The sequence below is a fragment of the Fukomys damarensis genome, unplaced genomic scaffold (assembly GCF_012274545.1).
Source record: "Fukomys damarensis isolate Sample0158 unplaced genomic scaffold, DMR_v1.0_HiC HiC_scaffold_28, whole genome shotgun sequence".
Lineage (NCBI taxonomy): Eukaryota > Metazoa > Chordata > Mammalia > Rodentia > Bathyergidae > Fukomys > Fukomys damarensis.
In genome coordinates, this window is record NW_022900940.1 from 33,258,930 (window position 1) to 33,275,880 (window position 16,951).

Sequence of the window (16,951 nt, forward strand, 5' to 3'; positions counted from 1 at the left end):
CACATCCTGGTGGAAGGGGATGGCAGAGCAAAGCTGCTTAGCTCATGGGGGCTGGGAAGGGGAGCACAGGGGAGGGTGCCAGAGAGAGACACATCCCTGGAGATCACTTCCGCAGCACCCTCTCTCTACCCGGGTCCTACATTAGCCGCTTTGATGAGCGTAACATTCCTGTAATCCAGGCACCTGTCCAGGAGTCTCTTAAACAAGTTTACCATTAAAATTAGCTGGCTTATTTGGTTTAAAAAAGTACTAGTGTGAGTGGTATCAAAGCTGTGTTTTCTTATAAACACTTTGAAATTTCACATTATATTTCAAATCAGGGACTTAGACTCAGTGAATATTTAATATATATATGCGTAGTAAATATCCATGGCCTTATTAATACCATAATTATTATCACAACAAAATTATAAATAGATTGATTAATGAGTTTTTAATATTTTTTTCCTTGATTGGGACAATAGCTGGTAATAGCTAAATATTTTTTTAGTATGTGGTTTTTCTATAAAATGGAATACTATTCAGCCACAAAGAATGAGAAATTAGTCATTCATTAGAAAATGGATACATATTGAGGATATACTCTTAAGTGAAATAAATAAGTCACATGTGTAAATACCAAATAGTTTCTCTGGTGTGAAAAACTATAATAGTACCCAAAATCCTAATGGGATAATTAATAGTGTGAAATGGGAAGAAAAGGCCTAAAGTTGTAGGGAAAGTGGGAAGGGTAGGGGAAAGGGAATAAGGGAAAAGAAAAAAATATGAGAAAATGAAAAAATGGAAATAAAGCGTTTGTAAATGGAGAGGGGAGGAGCGGGTGAAGGGAGGGCAGGGACAAGGGGAAAAAATGAGAACCAAGACCTGTCATGTGAAGGTACAGGATCCCAGTAATGAATGTAACTGTATTGTATACCTAGATTGTACCATAAACTCAATAAAAAGGAAAGAAAAAAAAGATTTTTTTTAGCAATACCATAAACATAATGCCAAAATATAATTGTCCTATTATAGATTGTAGGTAATTATATATTATAATCTTTTTATATCACAATACATATTTAGTATCAATTTAAATTGACAAAACAAGTAATAAACAATTCACTTTAAGAGAGAGAAAACAAGAAGGCAACCAATTGTTTCCATGATTTTGACAAAAACCAGATTAATAAGTACACTATGAATTGGAATTTGATTTATGCATGAAAGATAAGACACAGATTTTAAAAAATAACAGATAATTTAGATAATGTTACATGTTTTTGAATAAAAAACGAAATGGCTTAATATGTGATGTTCATGACACTTAATAGTATTAGTTAATATAAAGTTTTGTAAGATAAAAACAAAGCATTTCTTCCTCAAGTGTGATCTGAATACTGAAGAAATTCAAACAGTGATAATCTCCCCCCCCCAAAAAAACAGCAAAAAAAAAAACCCCCAAAAAACCTTATTCAGTAGAAGCAGAACTCTTAGTTTTGGTTTCCTATGAGTTTATTTATACATTGTAGCTGTTCAGCTATAAACAAATAATGCCTATGTTGTTCTTTAATAGTTCTCCTCACTGTCTATGATTGAATAATTTTTAAACACATCAGACTGCAGAGATAATTCAACTTTATAACGGATATGCACATGGATTTTATTTCAACAAACTCAAAATGTGAAGAAAATTCCAGTTTTAATCATAAACTATTTGCTCTTTGTAGCATACATATAAAATCTTGTTCTTATAATATGGAATTGTTTTCTCCTTTCTAGGAGCCTTTAAAAACTGATAGCATTTGACTTTAATTTTCCAGAACTAACAGTAACATAAGTTTCTGGTGGTGTCATTTGAAAGGCTTTACTGTGTTGCTTTAGAATTGAGGTTAATTACTTTTCGTGGACCTCTTTGGTCCATTAGGGACTAAATGAGGTCCAAATAAATTTCCTGATATGCTAGGGGTTGAAAAAGGATAGGACAGAGAAAAATAAAAAGAAACTCTGAATTGTTGCTGAGACTGTTTAGTTACTGGGAACACGGCTTTCCTCAGATTCCCAAGACTTTCTAAAGCCTTTCTAAAACCTATTCAAAGTGTGGAGAAGGGGACGAGGCACCTCAGTGTCATGTGAGAGCTTATTAAATAGGGAGGGTCATAGTTCTCCTGGGAATTACTGAATTAGAAGCAGCATTGGATAGAAATATTCAGGTGACTCTGGTGCACATTAAAGTTCAAGACTTTTTATAAAAAGTTAAGTCCGGGAGTCCTTCCCTAGTGTCTGTTTTAGTGGCTGAAAACCCCCTTTTTAGTACCCAGCCTTTCTTTATTTCATATATTCCCAAGGATGTGAAACTATAGGTAAGAATTATCTCACAAAATTTTATAGTAATTTACATAAAACCTTCAAAGTAGAAGGCTAATAAATTCTCTTTGAAGAAAATTTGATGCAGCTATTAAAATATTAATTTGATTCAGCTCAGAGCATCACAAACCTGGCCACTGTTTTCCTTATATGAGGCTTACAGAGGCTAAGCAGTTAATAACCAGAGGTCTGCACATCAGTCCGCTTTTGCAGTGTTTTATCCAATAAAGATCAGGAGATTTAGGATTAATTTTTTCAGTGGCAATGGAAATTTGAAAGCAACAGCTAACTTAATTCTTTTGTTCTCCTAGACTGTTTCGAGGGTTCATTTGTACAGATACATTCTTATGTGTGTACAGTGGATAAGCCCACTCCAAACTGAATTAAAAGATAGCAGAGCTTGTCGCTATTACAAAATAAGCTCTACCTTCTGAGGTAGATCATTGTAAAGTTCAGCATGTCACGGCCGTAAAAATAAAAGATAATTTTGAGAAAGAATCTAAGATAACATTTTATCCACAAAACGGAGCTCCCGACCAAGATACTATTTGGCCAAGGAAATGGCTTGGTAAATAGAATTCCACTCTTAGGGCTTAAGCAAGCCGTACAGACTGTGTCAGAGTGAGCAGAAGGCGTGGAATGCGTCCCCATATGTTAGCTAATTCCATTTGATATGACAATGTCTGTGAAGGGTATAATCAATCATAAAAACATTTTAATAAGTTATAAACTTTACTGTAAAATTTAATCAACTTATTGTGTTGCTCGTGGTCCAACTCTATCACCAAGCTACACCTCCAGCCGGCATGTTTGAAATGTAAGGGTAGAGATGTTATTGTATTCATTGGCTTATTTTTGTTTCTTTCAACTATTTAGCTAGAATGCTATTTGAGGGGGGTTTTGCACGGTGTGTACTCACAGACAGATCTAGCTCCCCACCTCTCACCGTGGAAAGGAGGAGTGAGTATCTCCATGTCCCAGTAATTACAAACGCGTGACTCTGGCTTGGACATTGCGTTCTCCCCTTAGGAACTGTGTGAATCAGAGGTTGCCAGGAACTCTGGACTTCTTCACAGGGTCTAAAAAGACATAAACACGTTCGGGCCCTTCTTGCAAAATGTCAGCTGAGATTCTTGTACAGGGGAAATTGAAACTGCTTTACAGTTCTTTCCCTGAGACTTGTTCTCTAGCCTAATTCTGAGCCTGCAAGCCCTACTAATAAGTTCCTTCTTGCTTTCTTCTTGCAATCAAGAATCATAACTGATCCAGAAACATCACCTTTTCACAAGACATGAACAGCATTGCTTGCTGATGTAAGTTTGGGCAGGTGGCCGGCATTTGAGAACGGCCTGTTAGTGGTAAAAGCAGAGGCGGTGGGTGTGGTAGCTGTGGTAATAGTGACGGTCACCAGCTACAAGGACATACTGTGCACAGACCCTAGACGAGGAGGGCACCTAAGTGGGTCTGTATTAATGCATCCATTTCACAGAAGAGGAAACTAGGATTATTCTACACAAAGCCACATGAGATTATTTGGTCAAAATCACACACCCAGTAGAATTCAAATCTCAAATCTTTTAAGCTTGAATTTAGAACTCTTTATTAGGATCCTATGATGCTAGATCCTCAAGGACCAATTGATGTCATTAACCGAATAAAACAATATATAGATATATGATTGAAGCATAAGAAAATATGGGAGATCTTCTTACATATTTTTTCCTTTGCAGTATATACTGGGGATCAAAGCCAGGGTCTTGTGCATGCTTGAAAAGCAGTCTACAGCTGAGCTGTATCCCCTGTCCTTCCTACACACGAGTTTAGTGATGTTCTCTTAAAGATAACAAAGCCTCCTCAAAAAGGACAATCAAAATATTTCTTTGTTGCTTAAATGAAAATTAGATTTTAAAAAGAACGTAGATTGTTGTGACATGTCTCTTTAATACAGTATTAATATTACCTTCAAAGTGCTATATCCAAATCCCCTAAAAATTTGACACAGCCCATCAAACTTTAGGATGGATATAAGATCTATCTCTTCTGTTAGCCTTGAAAAAGAAACCTATATGTGCCCAATTGTGAGCCTATGTAAAAGCTACTAAATTTTCAAAGATTGGCTATCAAGTACAAAGCTGATATAGGTAAATTGCTAGGGAAATACAAAAGCTTATAATACATTATCTAGCATTACAACTAAAACCAGATGTCAGCACTTTTTAAATGATTTCTAAATAGTTTCCCCATATAAAGTGGTTTATATTCACTGGTCAAAGTTCATGTTGCTTTTTTCGATGAGAAATAGTTGTCATAATAATATTATAATGATAGTTAAAATAACTCATATTTATTTAGCACTAACTAGGTGTCAGGTAGAATGGAACACTACACATACGTCATGTGATTTAATACTGCCAGCCCCCCAAATTTAGACACTGTTATGATGGTTGTTTTACAGATTGCACATGAAGCACAGTTCCCATTTCCCTGTGTCCTATATTCAAAAGACCTCTGCTTAAGACAGAACTAACTCTATGTCTTACGTTAGCCTTAAGATAAATTACAAGCTGTAAGGCTTGTCACCAACGGTCTTTAAAGATCTGGTCCCTGCCTGCCTACCTCTTCATCCTTATTGTCTTACTACTATTGCCCACTATTCACCTGCCACACTGGTTTAGCGAACTGCTAATACAAGCATGTCCCTGCTTTCCTAGATGCCCTTTCCTCGGCATCTGTGTGTAGAGGCAAGACCTAGCCAACCTATAAAACTTGGTTCAACTCTAGAAAGTCTTTTCTGATACTCTAGCTAGATTTATTTGCCACTCACCTGTGCATATTCTTCTTATAGACTGTAGTATCATTTTTTAGTGCCTAACACAGGATTAAGCATGTAGTGAGTGCTTAAACATATTTTTCTAATGAATGACCAAAACTTCATAATCACCTATTTGTTTGTCTCTTAATCTCCCTAGCTAGAGTTTGCTAAGGCGCCATTCCCTATACTTTCATAGCATGAGAAATTTATTAGATGGATTTCTAGACAAGGAGGTAGGGAATCTAGGTTTTTGTGCCGTGATTGTTACTTAGTAATTGAATGACTGAACATTGACTCATTCGACGATTCCTTTTTGTGCCCTTGCCATGTGCCAAGAGCAGTGTACTGCAGAGGCAGTGCACTGAGGCAGTGGGTACACCAGACTAAACCCCTCCATCATGGCGCCCACATAAATGCAGCCTGATTTCTCCTGATCAAATGAGAAGGCTGTCCTGAGGTCCTTCTAGATCTAAAATTCCACAAAAAATAAGTAAAACCTCAAGATTTCCTATAGTATTGAAGTACATAAAAACATGAAATAGTAGCACAAAGTAAATCATTTCATAATTAGCTTATGATGTAACAAGCCCCCCCAAGGAATTTTTTTCTAAGCAAAAATAATGTTATAAAGAAGCGAGCATCTTTTAAATATTAACTTTAATTTGGTGTCATACACTCTTAAGTAGTTGGTCTGCCAAAGATAAAAGAAGAATGGAATTATTACAAGGGAAATAACAATGGGTAGAAAAGACTGGATAAAGAAGATGTGGTTTTTCTATAAAATGGAATACTACTCAGCCAGAAAGAATGAGAAATTAGAGTCACTCATAGGAAAATGGATGCATATTGAGGATATACGCTTAAGTGAGATAAATAATAAGTCACACATGTATAAATACCAAACAGTTTCTTTGGTGTGAAAAACTACGATTGTACATAAGATCCTAATGGTGTAATTGACAATGTGAAATAGGAAGAAAAGGGCTAAAGGTGTAGGGGAAGTGGGAAGGGTAGGAGAAAGGAAATAAGGGAAGAGAAAAAAATATGAGAAAATGAAAAAATTGAAATGAAGTATTTGTAAATGGAGGAGGGGGTAAAGGGAGGGCAGGGACAAGGGGAAAAAATGAGAACCAAGACCTGTCACGTAAAGGTACAGGAGGATCCCAGTGATGAATGTAACTGTACTGTACACCTAAAATGTACCAATAAACTCAATGAGAAAAACAAACAAACAAACAAACAACGAGCAGAAAAGAATTTTGCCTCCAGGAAGATGAATCTGTTCTAGTGTTACTTAGAAACGTAAAGAACAATGTGCTCTCTAACTGGGTTTTATTTGTGTGATGAACTTTTTGATTCATGTCAATTGAGCTAAAAAGGTAAAACTTATTACTAATGAATAATTGCATAATAAAAATTAAATTAACCTAGACTTTCTGCTGCTTCATTATAGAAGTAGGGAAGGTCATAATTATTTAATTTGTATACAAATCTCAGCTGGAGAATGTTTCAGATGAACAAACAATACAAAGAATTGTATAGGAAGGTAAATTCCTCGTTCAATTGTATAAACACAATATTCACAGAATATACCACCTTCCTAGTCATATTCTGAGAGGTGTTTGGACAGGAAATCTAATTCTCTCAAAATAAATACGTAGACATTCTTATCAGTTATACTTGAGTAGTCTAGTCAATTCCCTGACATTCCATAAGCACAGAATACACTTCCTGGCCCACTCTCAAACTAGTTGGACACAGGATGATTGACATTAATGGCTTGTGTAGACCCTAAGGTATCAGGAGAATATATATGAAAATACACAAAGCATACAACTTTGCCTTAGTTTTTCTATGACAGTAATAATCATGGAGCCTAAAAGAGGCTTTCAAGTTACATGATGGACTTCCTTATGTTATAGATGAGGAAATTGATGCCTCGAAAGGTGAAACACTTATTGAAAATCTACTAGTTGGTTGGTGATTGAGCCCTGGTGACGGGGAAGGTGACTGCCCCAGGCCAGCACCCTCCTGCCACTGCCCCACACCAACGCTGTCTCTATGGGGTGGACTTCCAGCTCTCAATCTTCCGTTCCTTACACACAAACGGAACAGCAGCGCCAAGGAAGTGGTAATCGCGCAGCTCAGGCTGTTGGTTCCTTTCTTCTTGTTAAATAAATACCTCTGTATGTTGGTGGGAAGCAAGCAACAGCTACACTGTACATCAGAAGCTGCAGGACTGACATGTCGGAAAAGACAGAAAGCTTTCTTCATGCAACTAAATTTGAGAGCGTGAATAAGCTGAATTTCCTCGTCTGGAGACTCTCAGACTAGACAAGCTTTACTAATTTCTGTATGTATATGTCTGGGGCACGAAGGAAATTAGGTCACATCTCAAAAGGAATCAGGTGCTGACCACAAGTCAGAATATTAATATGGATTCCAAATAAGGGACAGCAATGACCCAAATAGAGAATATGTGATGAAGGCGAACGTTTTAATCAAAGCACAGTTGAGACCTGGATCTCTCTCCTTCCCTCCCTCTCTCTTCTCCTTTCCTCTGCCTCACTCTCTCTCTCACTGGATTTCACTCTGCAGTTTATCCCTTTTCAAGGCTTCCAAGAATTGAGACCCACAGCAAAGCGTAAAAGGTGCTTTGATAAGAAAGATTAAAAAAAGCACTCTGAAAAGAAAACTATCAGAACGTATCAACTGCTTTGTGGAGTTCATAAATAAAGTAAAAAAGGACAGAGGCATTTTTAAAGAAGCTGGATAGGAGATTCACTTTCCTGATCCTTTTTTCCTAGGGTCTCCAGGGATGCCCTTTGAGGGTTTTGTGTATGTCCTATGGTGAAAGAGTGGCATTTAGAAACACCGGCATGGGGATATTCCAAATAAATTCTGTCACGGAGTCCTGGTAGGAAAAGTTGTGGCATTTCTGTCTCTCAGGAGTCTCCTGTGGCTTTATTCCTGTGCAAAGGTCTGAAGTTTCTTTCAAACATTCAAGATTGATTTTTGGTGGAGATGATGAGTGAGGGATTTTTCTAGCCAACTAAGAAATAGATTCTTTTGATTAAATGTCAGATTAAGACAAAAAAATCTAACATAAAGTACTATGACAATTCTCTAAATAAAGTGTGACTGAGAAGAAAGTAGATATTTTAGGATGAAGGTTATGTCTTGATAAATTTATTTTCTGTTAATTTGTGGTAGTTAATATGAGTTTTAAAAAGCATTCTTGTGCATAATATCTCAGATTCATTTATGCAGACTTATGTAACACTTAAAAAAATCTTTAAATTTTTAGATTATGGGGATAAAAAGTTTTACACACGATATTTGAAAATATCTTGTCCTCTCTGGCATAACAGATTCTTAAACAGTGATAAATGTGAAGAGGGTGCCATTATTATTGCTCTCCTTTTTTTTTAAGGGAAGAGAGGAAGGGATTTTTTTCTAGTAACACGCCACCTCAAGTATAAGGGATTATTTTCTTACAATTTGAAATAGTGTACACCAGTTGACCAGTGATTTACTGTTACTAGCTCTGCATTGAAATGTGCCAAATTAAGATCACATATTTATGTGAATGGCTTTACAGCCTAGCTGGTTATTTTGAATAGCTTAGATAGTTTTCAAGTTACCTTAGGCTGAAAGCTTAAACTTCCAATTTTATTTTAAATATGAAGTCGTTCTAGAAAACTATTTGAAAGAAATCACTAGTATCATAGAGAGAGGGAGAGAGAGAGAGAGAGAGAGAAATTGGCAGTCAGAAGAAATATAGTTATAGATTCATCTTTCACCTCCTCCAAATCCTAGACAACCTTCCCTTTCAATTTAAAAATGGAAAATGTGACAAATGTAATCCCTTACCAACTTCCCACTTGAGAAGGCTGTTGTCTTCCCTCTCCATCTTTCCAATGACATACCAGATGCACGCCATCCAGTGTGCGAGGAGGGCAAACATGGACATGAGCAGAGTCAGGACGATTGTGCTATGCTGGGAATAACGGTCCAGCTTCTGCAGAAGACGCAAAAGGCGCAGCAGCCGTACAGTTTTCAGGAGATGCACCAGGGACACCTGTGGTGGGAGAGAGCAGCACAAGCTTGCACACGGGTAAATCGAAGCCGCAAATGTACTTTAACTTACGGCCTTTCTGAACCATTTCAAAATAGCATAGTCTTGATTTTACTTCCCAAGATCACTTTTTTTTTCAGCTTTAATTGAGTTTATTGGTACATTTTAGGGATAAAGTACAGTTACATTCATTGTTGGGATCTTGTACCTCTACATGAGAAGTCTTGATTCTCATTTTTTCCCCAAGATCGCTTTTATGAATGTTTCTTTGTCGATGCACTATATCAAGAGGTGATAAGGTAAAGGAACATTGGATAAAGGTAAGGTAAGGAAGCGAATTAAATTTGAGTAAAGTCTTACCATACTTAATTAGGATTTATATCTTTTTCTCCACTTGACTGATTAAAGACAATTTCATAGCCAGGTGGAAGGGAAGAAGGGAGGAAAGCAGAAAGGAAGAAAAGTGTAAGGGCAGGAAACAGGAGGTTGTATATGATTGAAATGCATTATGCACATTGACATTGCCCCAAACCAGGTGAAACTCATGGACAGTGTGATGGGGAGAATGATTAAAGTGTGTTATGTGTGTGTGTGCAAATCTGGCAAAATGCAACCCTTGACTCTATATAACCAAAGTACACAAATAAAAAAGTTACAGGAAAAAAGAAATGCCATCTTACCAGAATTATTTACCTTAAACTTTGTGTGAGCAGTAAGTTTTTGTTGTGTCAGGTCTCTGAAATGTGAGGTTATTTGTTATTGTAAAACCTGTCATGATTAATGTACTTTATTAGAAAATTTTAAAAATTAAAAATAGGTTGGAGGAATGTAAAAAATTGATGTCATACACTCGGATACACAGCCGAAACCTATGGTGCCAAGTCTGCACTTGGACATTTTCACCCCATTATACACTTTTTTTGCAACCCTACTTCACCCCTATGTGAGGGATTTGCTTTATAACAATAGTTTATATAGATTAAATTAACTTGTTGATTAATTATGTTGCTTCTTACGTTATCAGTGGGCAGAGAAAAAATTTGCCTCAAACATATACCTTCTGAGCTTTCATTCAAAAAGGTGCTTTAAAAAACCAAAATCAAATGGAACAGAACTTAAAAAAAAATATGAAGTCCTACCTTTTCATGAACTAAAGAGGTAGACTTAAATTTAAGTGGTTCTTTTCCTGACTTTTGAGTCCAGTTGAAAAATATGTATTGTTGGTATCTACCAGTTTGGTCACTGTCACTATTTAATGAGTGGTGCTCTTAACACACACTCTTCTCACACTCTCAAAGAGCCTCAAAGAATGTTCAAGAGTGGAAAACACAAAATATTAACTCATGTGAAAATAGAGTTTGCCAAACTTCTTGACCTTATCTAAATTCTTAGGGGTGATTGTAAGTAAAAAGGAAGCGGTTGGTTTGTAGGATATGATTAACTACAGTCTTCCTTCTATGGAGCACAATCATAAACAAAGTCTTTCTTTTGTAATTGGCTCAAGTCAGTTGACTTCTAATCCTTTCCTCCATTAGTCATCTTCCTTTATCGCTGACAAAAACATACCTAGAACAGTGCCTGAAATGTGGTAGATGTTCAATAAATCCTGATTGGATGAGTGAATGGATCATCAAATTAAAATATAAAATACTTCAACTTCGACACAAAAATAAGTATTCAATAAGATCGTGCTCAATCCTAATTTTGTGAATTATTTTATACTCATCTACAACAAAACCTCAAAGAACTTGAGGCACTTTCACTTCTGGAACTTGCCAGTCAGTCATCTGTTCTTTTATTTCCCTTTGTTATTCTGCTGTGTTGAGTTTTACTTTCTTCTCCTTACCAGTGAAGCTCTTACCTATCATTCCTCAAGCTCGTGGTAAGACAGATGGTCACATGTTAAGATTCTGCAGTCCCTATATTGTCACTTAGAGAAATTGCCAGGGATGGAGTTTATTGGATATGTTGGTAAACTTGATAAGTATGGGTAGTTTTGTAGGTGAGAAGTCCTAAATGAAGGAAGACTATTGAATACATGATATCGGTGCAGTCTCTCCATATTCTGTCCAGAAAAAGGATGCCCAAGGAAAAAATGGAGAGCTGCCCTCATATCCAAAAAGAAAATCATGTGCAAATACCAGATACATGAACCCATATATCCAGGATGAGTCAGTCCTTATTATGTTGCTAGCACAGTTTGTAAAAAATGATACTTGCTCTCATCAGAATCCACGGCTTTTTGCTATAAATGTGAATTTTGTTTTGCTGAATGACAGAAAGAGGCACATTTGATCTAAATGTAAATATGTAGTCTGAAAAGAGGATTTTTATTAATAATGTTATGTCTTATAGCACCTTCCATAGTGACGTACAAAGTAGGTTTCCATAAGTAAATGTGAGTTGTAGTTAAAACATTTATAGGCAGCACAAAAGCTAAAGTACATAATATGTTTTTTGGTGGCTGTAATGCATCTCTTTATTATCATCTGTGGAGACGCACTAACTGGACACTTTTATACATGTAGGGCAAACACATTTGTTTGTCTCTTTTCTAAGTCTGCAGTATAACAACATAATAGCATAACATGTTACTCTTGAGAAGGATATACAACACTTTGAGCAAGTGTTTCTGTTCAAACAGAAGTTTTCATATTCACTAATGTATTTGAGGAGAATGACAAATTTATGTGCCAATTTTTAAAATGATGATGTGCTCAGTCCCTTGAAAAGCATACAAATAATCATGAAAAGAGAGATTTTCTCTTTCCTTTTTTTCTTTCTTTCTGACTTAGATGTCGATGTATATACCTTGCTTTCTTTATAAAGCATTTTTGTCAGATTCACAGGACACAATGGTTGAAAGGGAGAATAAGAGCATTGGAAAGGGAAATATGTGAATTAGATTATTCTAATATGAGAATTAGGCTTTTATAATTCCTTTATCCACATTAATTTTACAGAATGAAGATGTTAATATGTAAATGTATGCTAAACAATTTTATTATTGTTATAACATATATACACATTTAATATTTAACATTATCTTATTTGTTCATTATCCAAAGACACATGGAATATAAACATTGTATCAGTATTTAGTAGCAAATTAATTTAAAGCAGAAATTTCTTCAATGACATTTATTTAACGATTTACCAGGGGCATTCAGAAAACTTTTTAACATATTGTGAATTATATATTTCTTTTAGATTCTTTTGCATGCCTGCAAAAACCTTATTTTAAGTCATTATGCTTTCATTATAGTATACTTATCTAGTCAAATACAATCTTAAAAGCACTTTAGAAAGCCCAGATAATTCACTGTAGCACTGATTGATATTTTATACAAGATTTTTCCCAGGAGCTTTTCTTTGAGTTGCATTACAAACCTTTTAATGATGTTCACACTTTCAACCTCCCAACTTAAAAAGATTACTATTATATGGGCAATTAACAAGTGTACTGATCAGGACCACAGCTTCACATTTATGTTAAAGTCAATAATGACTGTATTTGAAGCATTGATCACTTTGTTTAATTTTGAAAGCCAACTATTTACATTCTTAATGTGATTTCTATGAGAGGTTGCCAATTGACTAGAAATTTGTTTAATTAGAACTAATTTTAAGTAAATTTTTACAGGTTGAAGTTGTTTATACTAGCAGAAAATTGCATTCGTGATCCAAAGATGATTTCTTATTTATAGGGAAGCACTTTAAGAGTGTCAATTGTTAAATAGTAAAAATAGTTACTAGAACTAGTGGGCATGCTTTTCGTTTTTCCTGTGAAGATTCAGGTGGAGAAGAGGCTCAAGGGAGAAAGAGGGGAAGGTACAATTCAGAATGCAAACTCCAGGTGACTCTCAAGTGTTTTGTTGGTCAATTAGGTTCTGCCTCACCCAACATTTTAAAAAATATTTCTAAGAAATGACTAAATTCCCTTAATTTAATTTCAGCAATCCTCCCTGTCTTGAACTGTCTTCAGTTGATTTTGTCAGTGGATAATGAAATACTCAAGAGGTAAGGAGTTAAAGATCATAAAATGAGGAAAAATAACTACCAATTCTCCACCAAATTTTTGAGGCAAATATTGTATTTCTTTATTCACTAAAAAGAGGAATGCAGGTTCCCAAAGATATTTCCTTATCCAAAGATTTATTTAGTGAATCACTATTTATGCTAAATTCAAGCTCTTATATATAAATGTTCTAAGTACATAAATAAATGGGAACAGGTAATGCAGATTTTTAAAAAATGTTATTTCCTTAAAGTGGATTAATTGGCTTGTATATTATTGGTCATCTTGCATCTTTGTTAAAAAGGACACAAAACCCAGGAAGCATAAACTTGGAACATATGAAAAGTAAGCAGGAGCAGAAACCAGCGTAAAGCCCCTGTGGAAGGGAGATCTTTGCTCACCACTGTGACGTTGAAAGCATACAGGAGATCAAAGGGCAGGGCAGCGATCAAATCAATGATGAACCAAGTTGTCACATAGTGGATGCAAATGGATCTTGCTTCGAAAATAACTTGGCCAGACTTGCTGACGTAAGTTGTTCGGAAATTTAAAATAATATCTGTTCAGGGAAAATAAAAATGAGGGGGGGGGAACAGGAAGAGAGGGAAAAGAAATAAAAGAAAGGGCAAAAGAACAGGAGGAAGGAAGGAAAACAAGGAGGCAAGGAGGAAAGGAAGAAAACAATCACATACAATGAAGCAAAATTAGATAAGCAGAAATCTGCCTATTTCAGCTTACTATTCAAAATACTCTTGAGAGATCTAGTTCAACACAATGGACAGATACTAAAGAATGGTGAGGAAAGTAATATTTTCTAGGTATTTAACATGGTTCACACTTGGGATTACGTATTGAGATAATTAAAATAAATAAGTATAAAATTAGTAATAGTAAAAAATATATGCTCACTCTGCACAGACATGGTTCTAAGAGCTTAGCATGGTTTTTTCACTTCCTCCTAAAACATCTCTTAGAGTAGACAGTATTACTCCCATGTTAAATAGGCAAAAATGAAGTCCCAGGGAAGAAAAAAAACTCAACCAAATCACATGGCCAACAGTGGCAGAGATTATTTTGAATGTGAAATTTGTGCAATACTACTTAATTCTATGGATAAAAGTTTTACTGATCTCTGGGAAGACATGGATTTCATCTCTGCCTGAAGTCATGCCCATTAACAAAATACCAGGAGTTTATTTGTGTTTATAAGTGAAATCTTCCTTTAAAGATATAATTTATGCGATAATTTCCACTTGTCCTCCTACAGTGTTATTTTATTATATATTTATTGAGCTTTTCACGGTACCTGAGTCCTCACGAATGTCACTTTAATGACAAAGCAGCAACCAAGTAGGCCATGGGAAACTCACTTGGGCTGCTGTGGAAAGAGAACTCTGAGACTGACACCTTGCTTTCTGGGTTAAATATCAATAAAGTATTTTCCTTGATTTGTTTTGAGCAGACCACAGGAAATTTCGGGATCGGTACACACATAAAAGGGCAGGAACTATTGAGAATTTTATAGACTGGTGACTAACAGAAGTTGTCTATGGAACTTCGTTTTTGGAGAGTGCCTTGGTTCAGTTACTCAGAGAAGAATATGCAGGAAATAAATATCTTGGTCAATGAGAGAAGAATTCAAGGAGTTGTGAATTCAATGCTAGGTTTTGAGGTACATAATTATCAGATGAACTGGAGTACTCTTCACAGCTAATTTATTTATTTTTTACTTAAACATTATTTTGGGGGGAGACAGGGTCTCACTATGTAGCTCAGACAGGCCTTGAACTCACTGGGATTCTCATGCCTCAGCCTCCCAAGTGCTGGCAGGCATGCACCATCATGCCTAGCTTCACAGATAATTTAAACCATTAAAAATAAGAATAGTGTGATACGAGGTAAAGAATTTGTTGGTGTTATGATCATAACGATAGTGATGAGTAATTTCTGAGAATTCTTATTTTACATTTCTGTATCATTTTTAAGTTTCATCTTATGTTTGCAGACAGGAAAATTCTAAGATAACTTACAGTGATCCTTGCTTTCAAATGATCTCTTTCTCTTGTTAGGGCAGGATATGCAGATGTATCAATCTATGATTAGGTTCCATATTTTTTACGAAAGAGACAGCATCCTGGGCTACCTAATCAGGTAAATTCTCTGAAATAGAGGACTTTTATTCAGCTGGTGACAAGGGACTGGAAATCAGTGAGAAGAACGTGACTGTCATGTCAAGGAGAGTTCCTGTGACAAGGAACAACAGGTGGGCTCTCCTTACTGAGAGGAACCAGAGACTGACGTCCAGTAGGAAAATGTAGACCTCAGTCCTGTAACCATGAAGAGATGAATTCTTCTGACAGCTACATGGGACTCAGAAAGAAATCTGAGGTCAAGAACAAAACTCTGCTCAGCTAATGCCTTGATTTCAGCCTTTTGAGTCCATGGGGAAAGAATCCAGCTAAGACATACGTGGATTTCCTACCCTATAGAAACAGTGACTTAATAAATAGGTGTTGTTATAAACAGATATATTTGTGGTGATTTGCTGTGCAGCAGGAAAAACAAACACATTTGTTTTCTCACTGTGAACTGTTAACACACATATTCTTGATCTTTTTTGTGGTACCAGGGATCGATCTAAGGATTTTGTGCTTGTGAGGCAGGCAGTGGAACCACAAAGCTAAATCCTTGGCCCAACACACTTATTCTTAACATGAGCCCAGTACTGTTTTAACCTTTTGTAATTTGTAGTCTCATTGATTTCTTATAATAATACTAAGAGGTAAGCACTTTATTAGACACTTTTACAGATGAGGAAATGCAGACATGAAAGGATCAAGTGACCTGCCCAGAGCCTTGTAGATGATGATCCTGAAACAGCATTACATTCTTCAAGCTAATTAGTGAAAGATTTGACTCTATGTCTCCTGAGCTCTAATTCAGCGCTTTGGGTTTTGTTTCTTCACCTTGACTAGCCATGGCACTGGTCTGGAAGAAAGTTCTGAGTGACCCCAAAAGAAAGCTATAATTGGTTCAGTAAATGATCTAACATTTACAACTGGCATTACCAGAAGTCACATTTTTGCCAAAATTAAAAAATACCCAGATATTTTCATTGTTAATATTAAAAATTTGGAAGGATGAAGCTAACAGATAAGGCATTTATGCAAGATGAAAGAATTCTGGGTGATTTCCACTCCTGGGTACAATGCTATTCTGGCAAAGGACCAAGGCACCACTGATGTGGTCCTGGGAGGCGGGGAGCAGAGCGGGAAATGCCATCAGTTTCTCAGTGTGGAACTTTTCATTCCTCCTCTTTGATTTTCAAGGCTCATGTGTGTCTGCGCTGGCCTGGCAATTTAACACATTATGCTGTGATTTTTGAAATACAGCAGACATTTCAAGGTCAGTGTTTCCAGAAGGAAGCTCAGGTGAGGAATATCAGGCCTCATTTTCTTGGTGAGAAATCTAGAACTGTTTCTTAAGGCTGTTAGTGATGCTTGATTTCCACAACACAGGCTGAGGTTAAGCCTGCCAGTTTGTTATAACAGTGAAGGGATAATGCTGCTGGATAAAAGGAGTAACTTTCAACATTCTGTAGCAGAGTAGGATGACTATGACTGATAGCAATTAAATGTATATTTCAAAATAGCTAATTTAATTTGAATGTTTCTAGCGCAAAGAAATGATGATTTTT

The 16,951-nt window shown here is 36.1% G+C and overlaps 2 protein-coding genes across 8 annotated transcripts in view; one reads left to right on the forward strand and one right to left on the reverse strand.

Moving 5' to 3' along the window:
• LOC104854315 (immunoglobulin-binding protein 1) overlaps positions 1–16,951 on the forward strand; it is a 563,742-nt gene that overhangs the window by 318,265 nt on the left and 228,526 nt on the right. Inside the window, exons 4-5 of one of the 7 annotated variants that reach the window (XR_004514651.1) lie at positions 13,193–13,256; positions 13,559–13,634. The exons of the other annotated variants lie outside the window; for them this stretch is intronic. The gene's annotated coding sequence lies outside the window, so the exon portion shown is untranslated. Of the gene's footprint in view, positions 1–13,192; positions 13,257–13,558; positions 13,635–16,951 lie in introns of those variants that run through there. 7 annotated transcript variants of the gene reach the window in all.
• Kcnh8 (potassium voltage-gated channel subfamily H member 8) overlaps positions 1–16,951 on the reverse strand; it is a 318,111-nt gene that overhangs the window by 93,452 nt on the left and 207,708 nt on the right. The window contains exons 6-7 of the mRNA XM_010612815.2: positions 13,656–13,813; positions 9,032–9,239 (exon numbers count right to left, since the gene is read on the reverse strand). Of these exons, the coding sequence (XP_010611117.1) occupies positions 9,032–9,239; positions 13,656–13,813 (366 nt within the window). The remainder of the gene's footprint in view (positions 1–9,031; positions 9,240–13,655; positions 13,814–16,951) is intronic.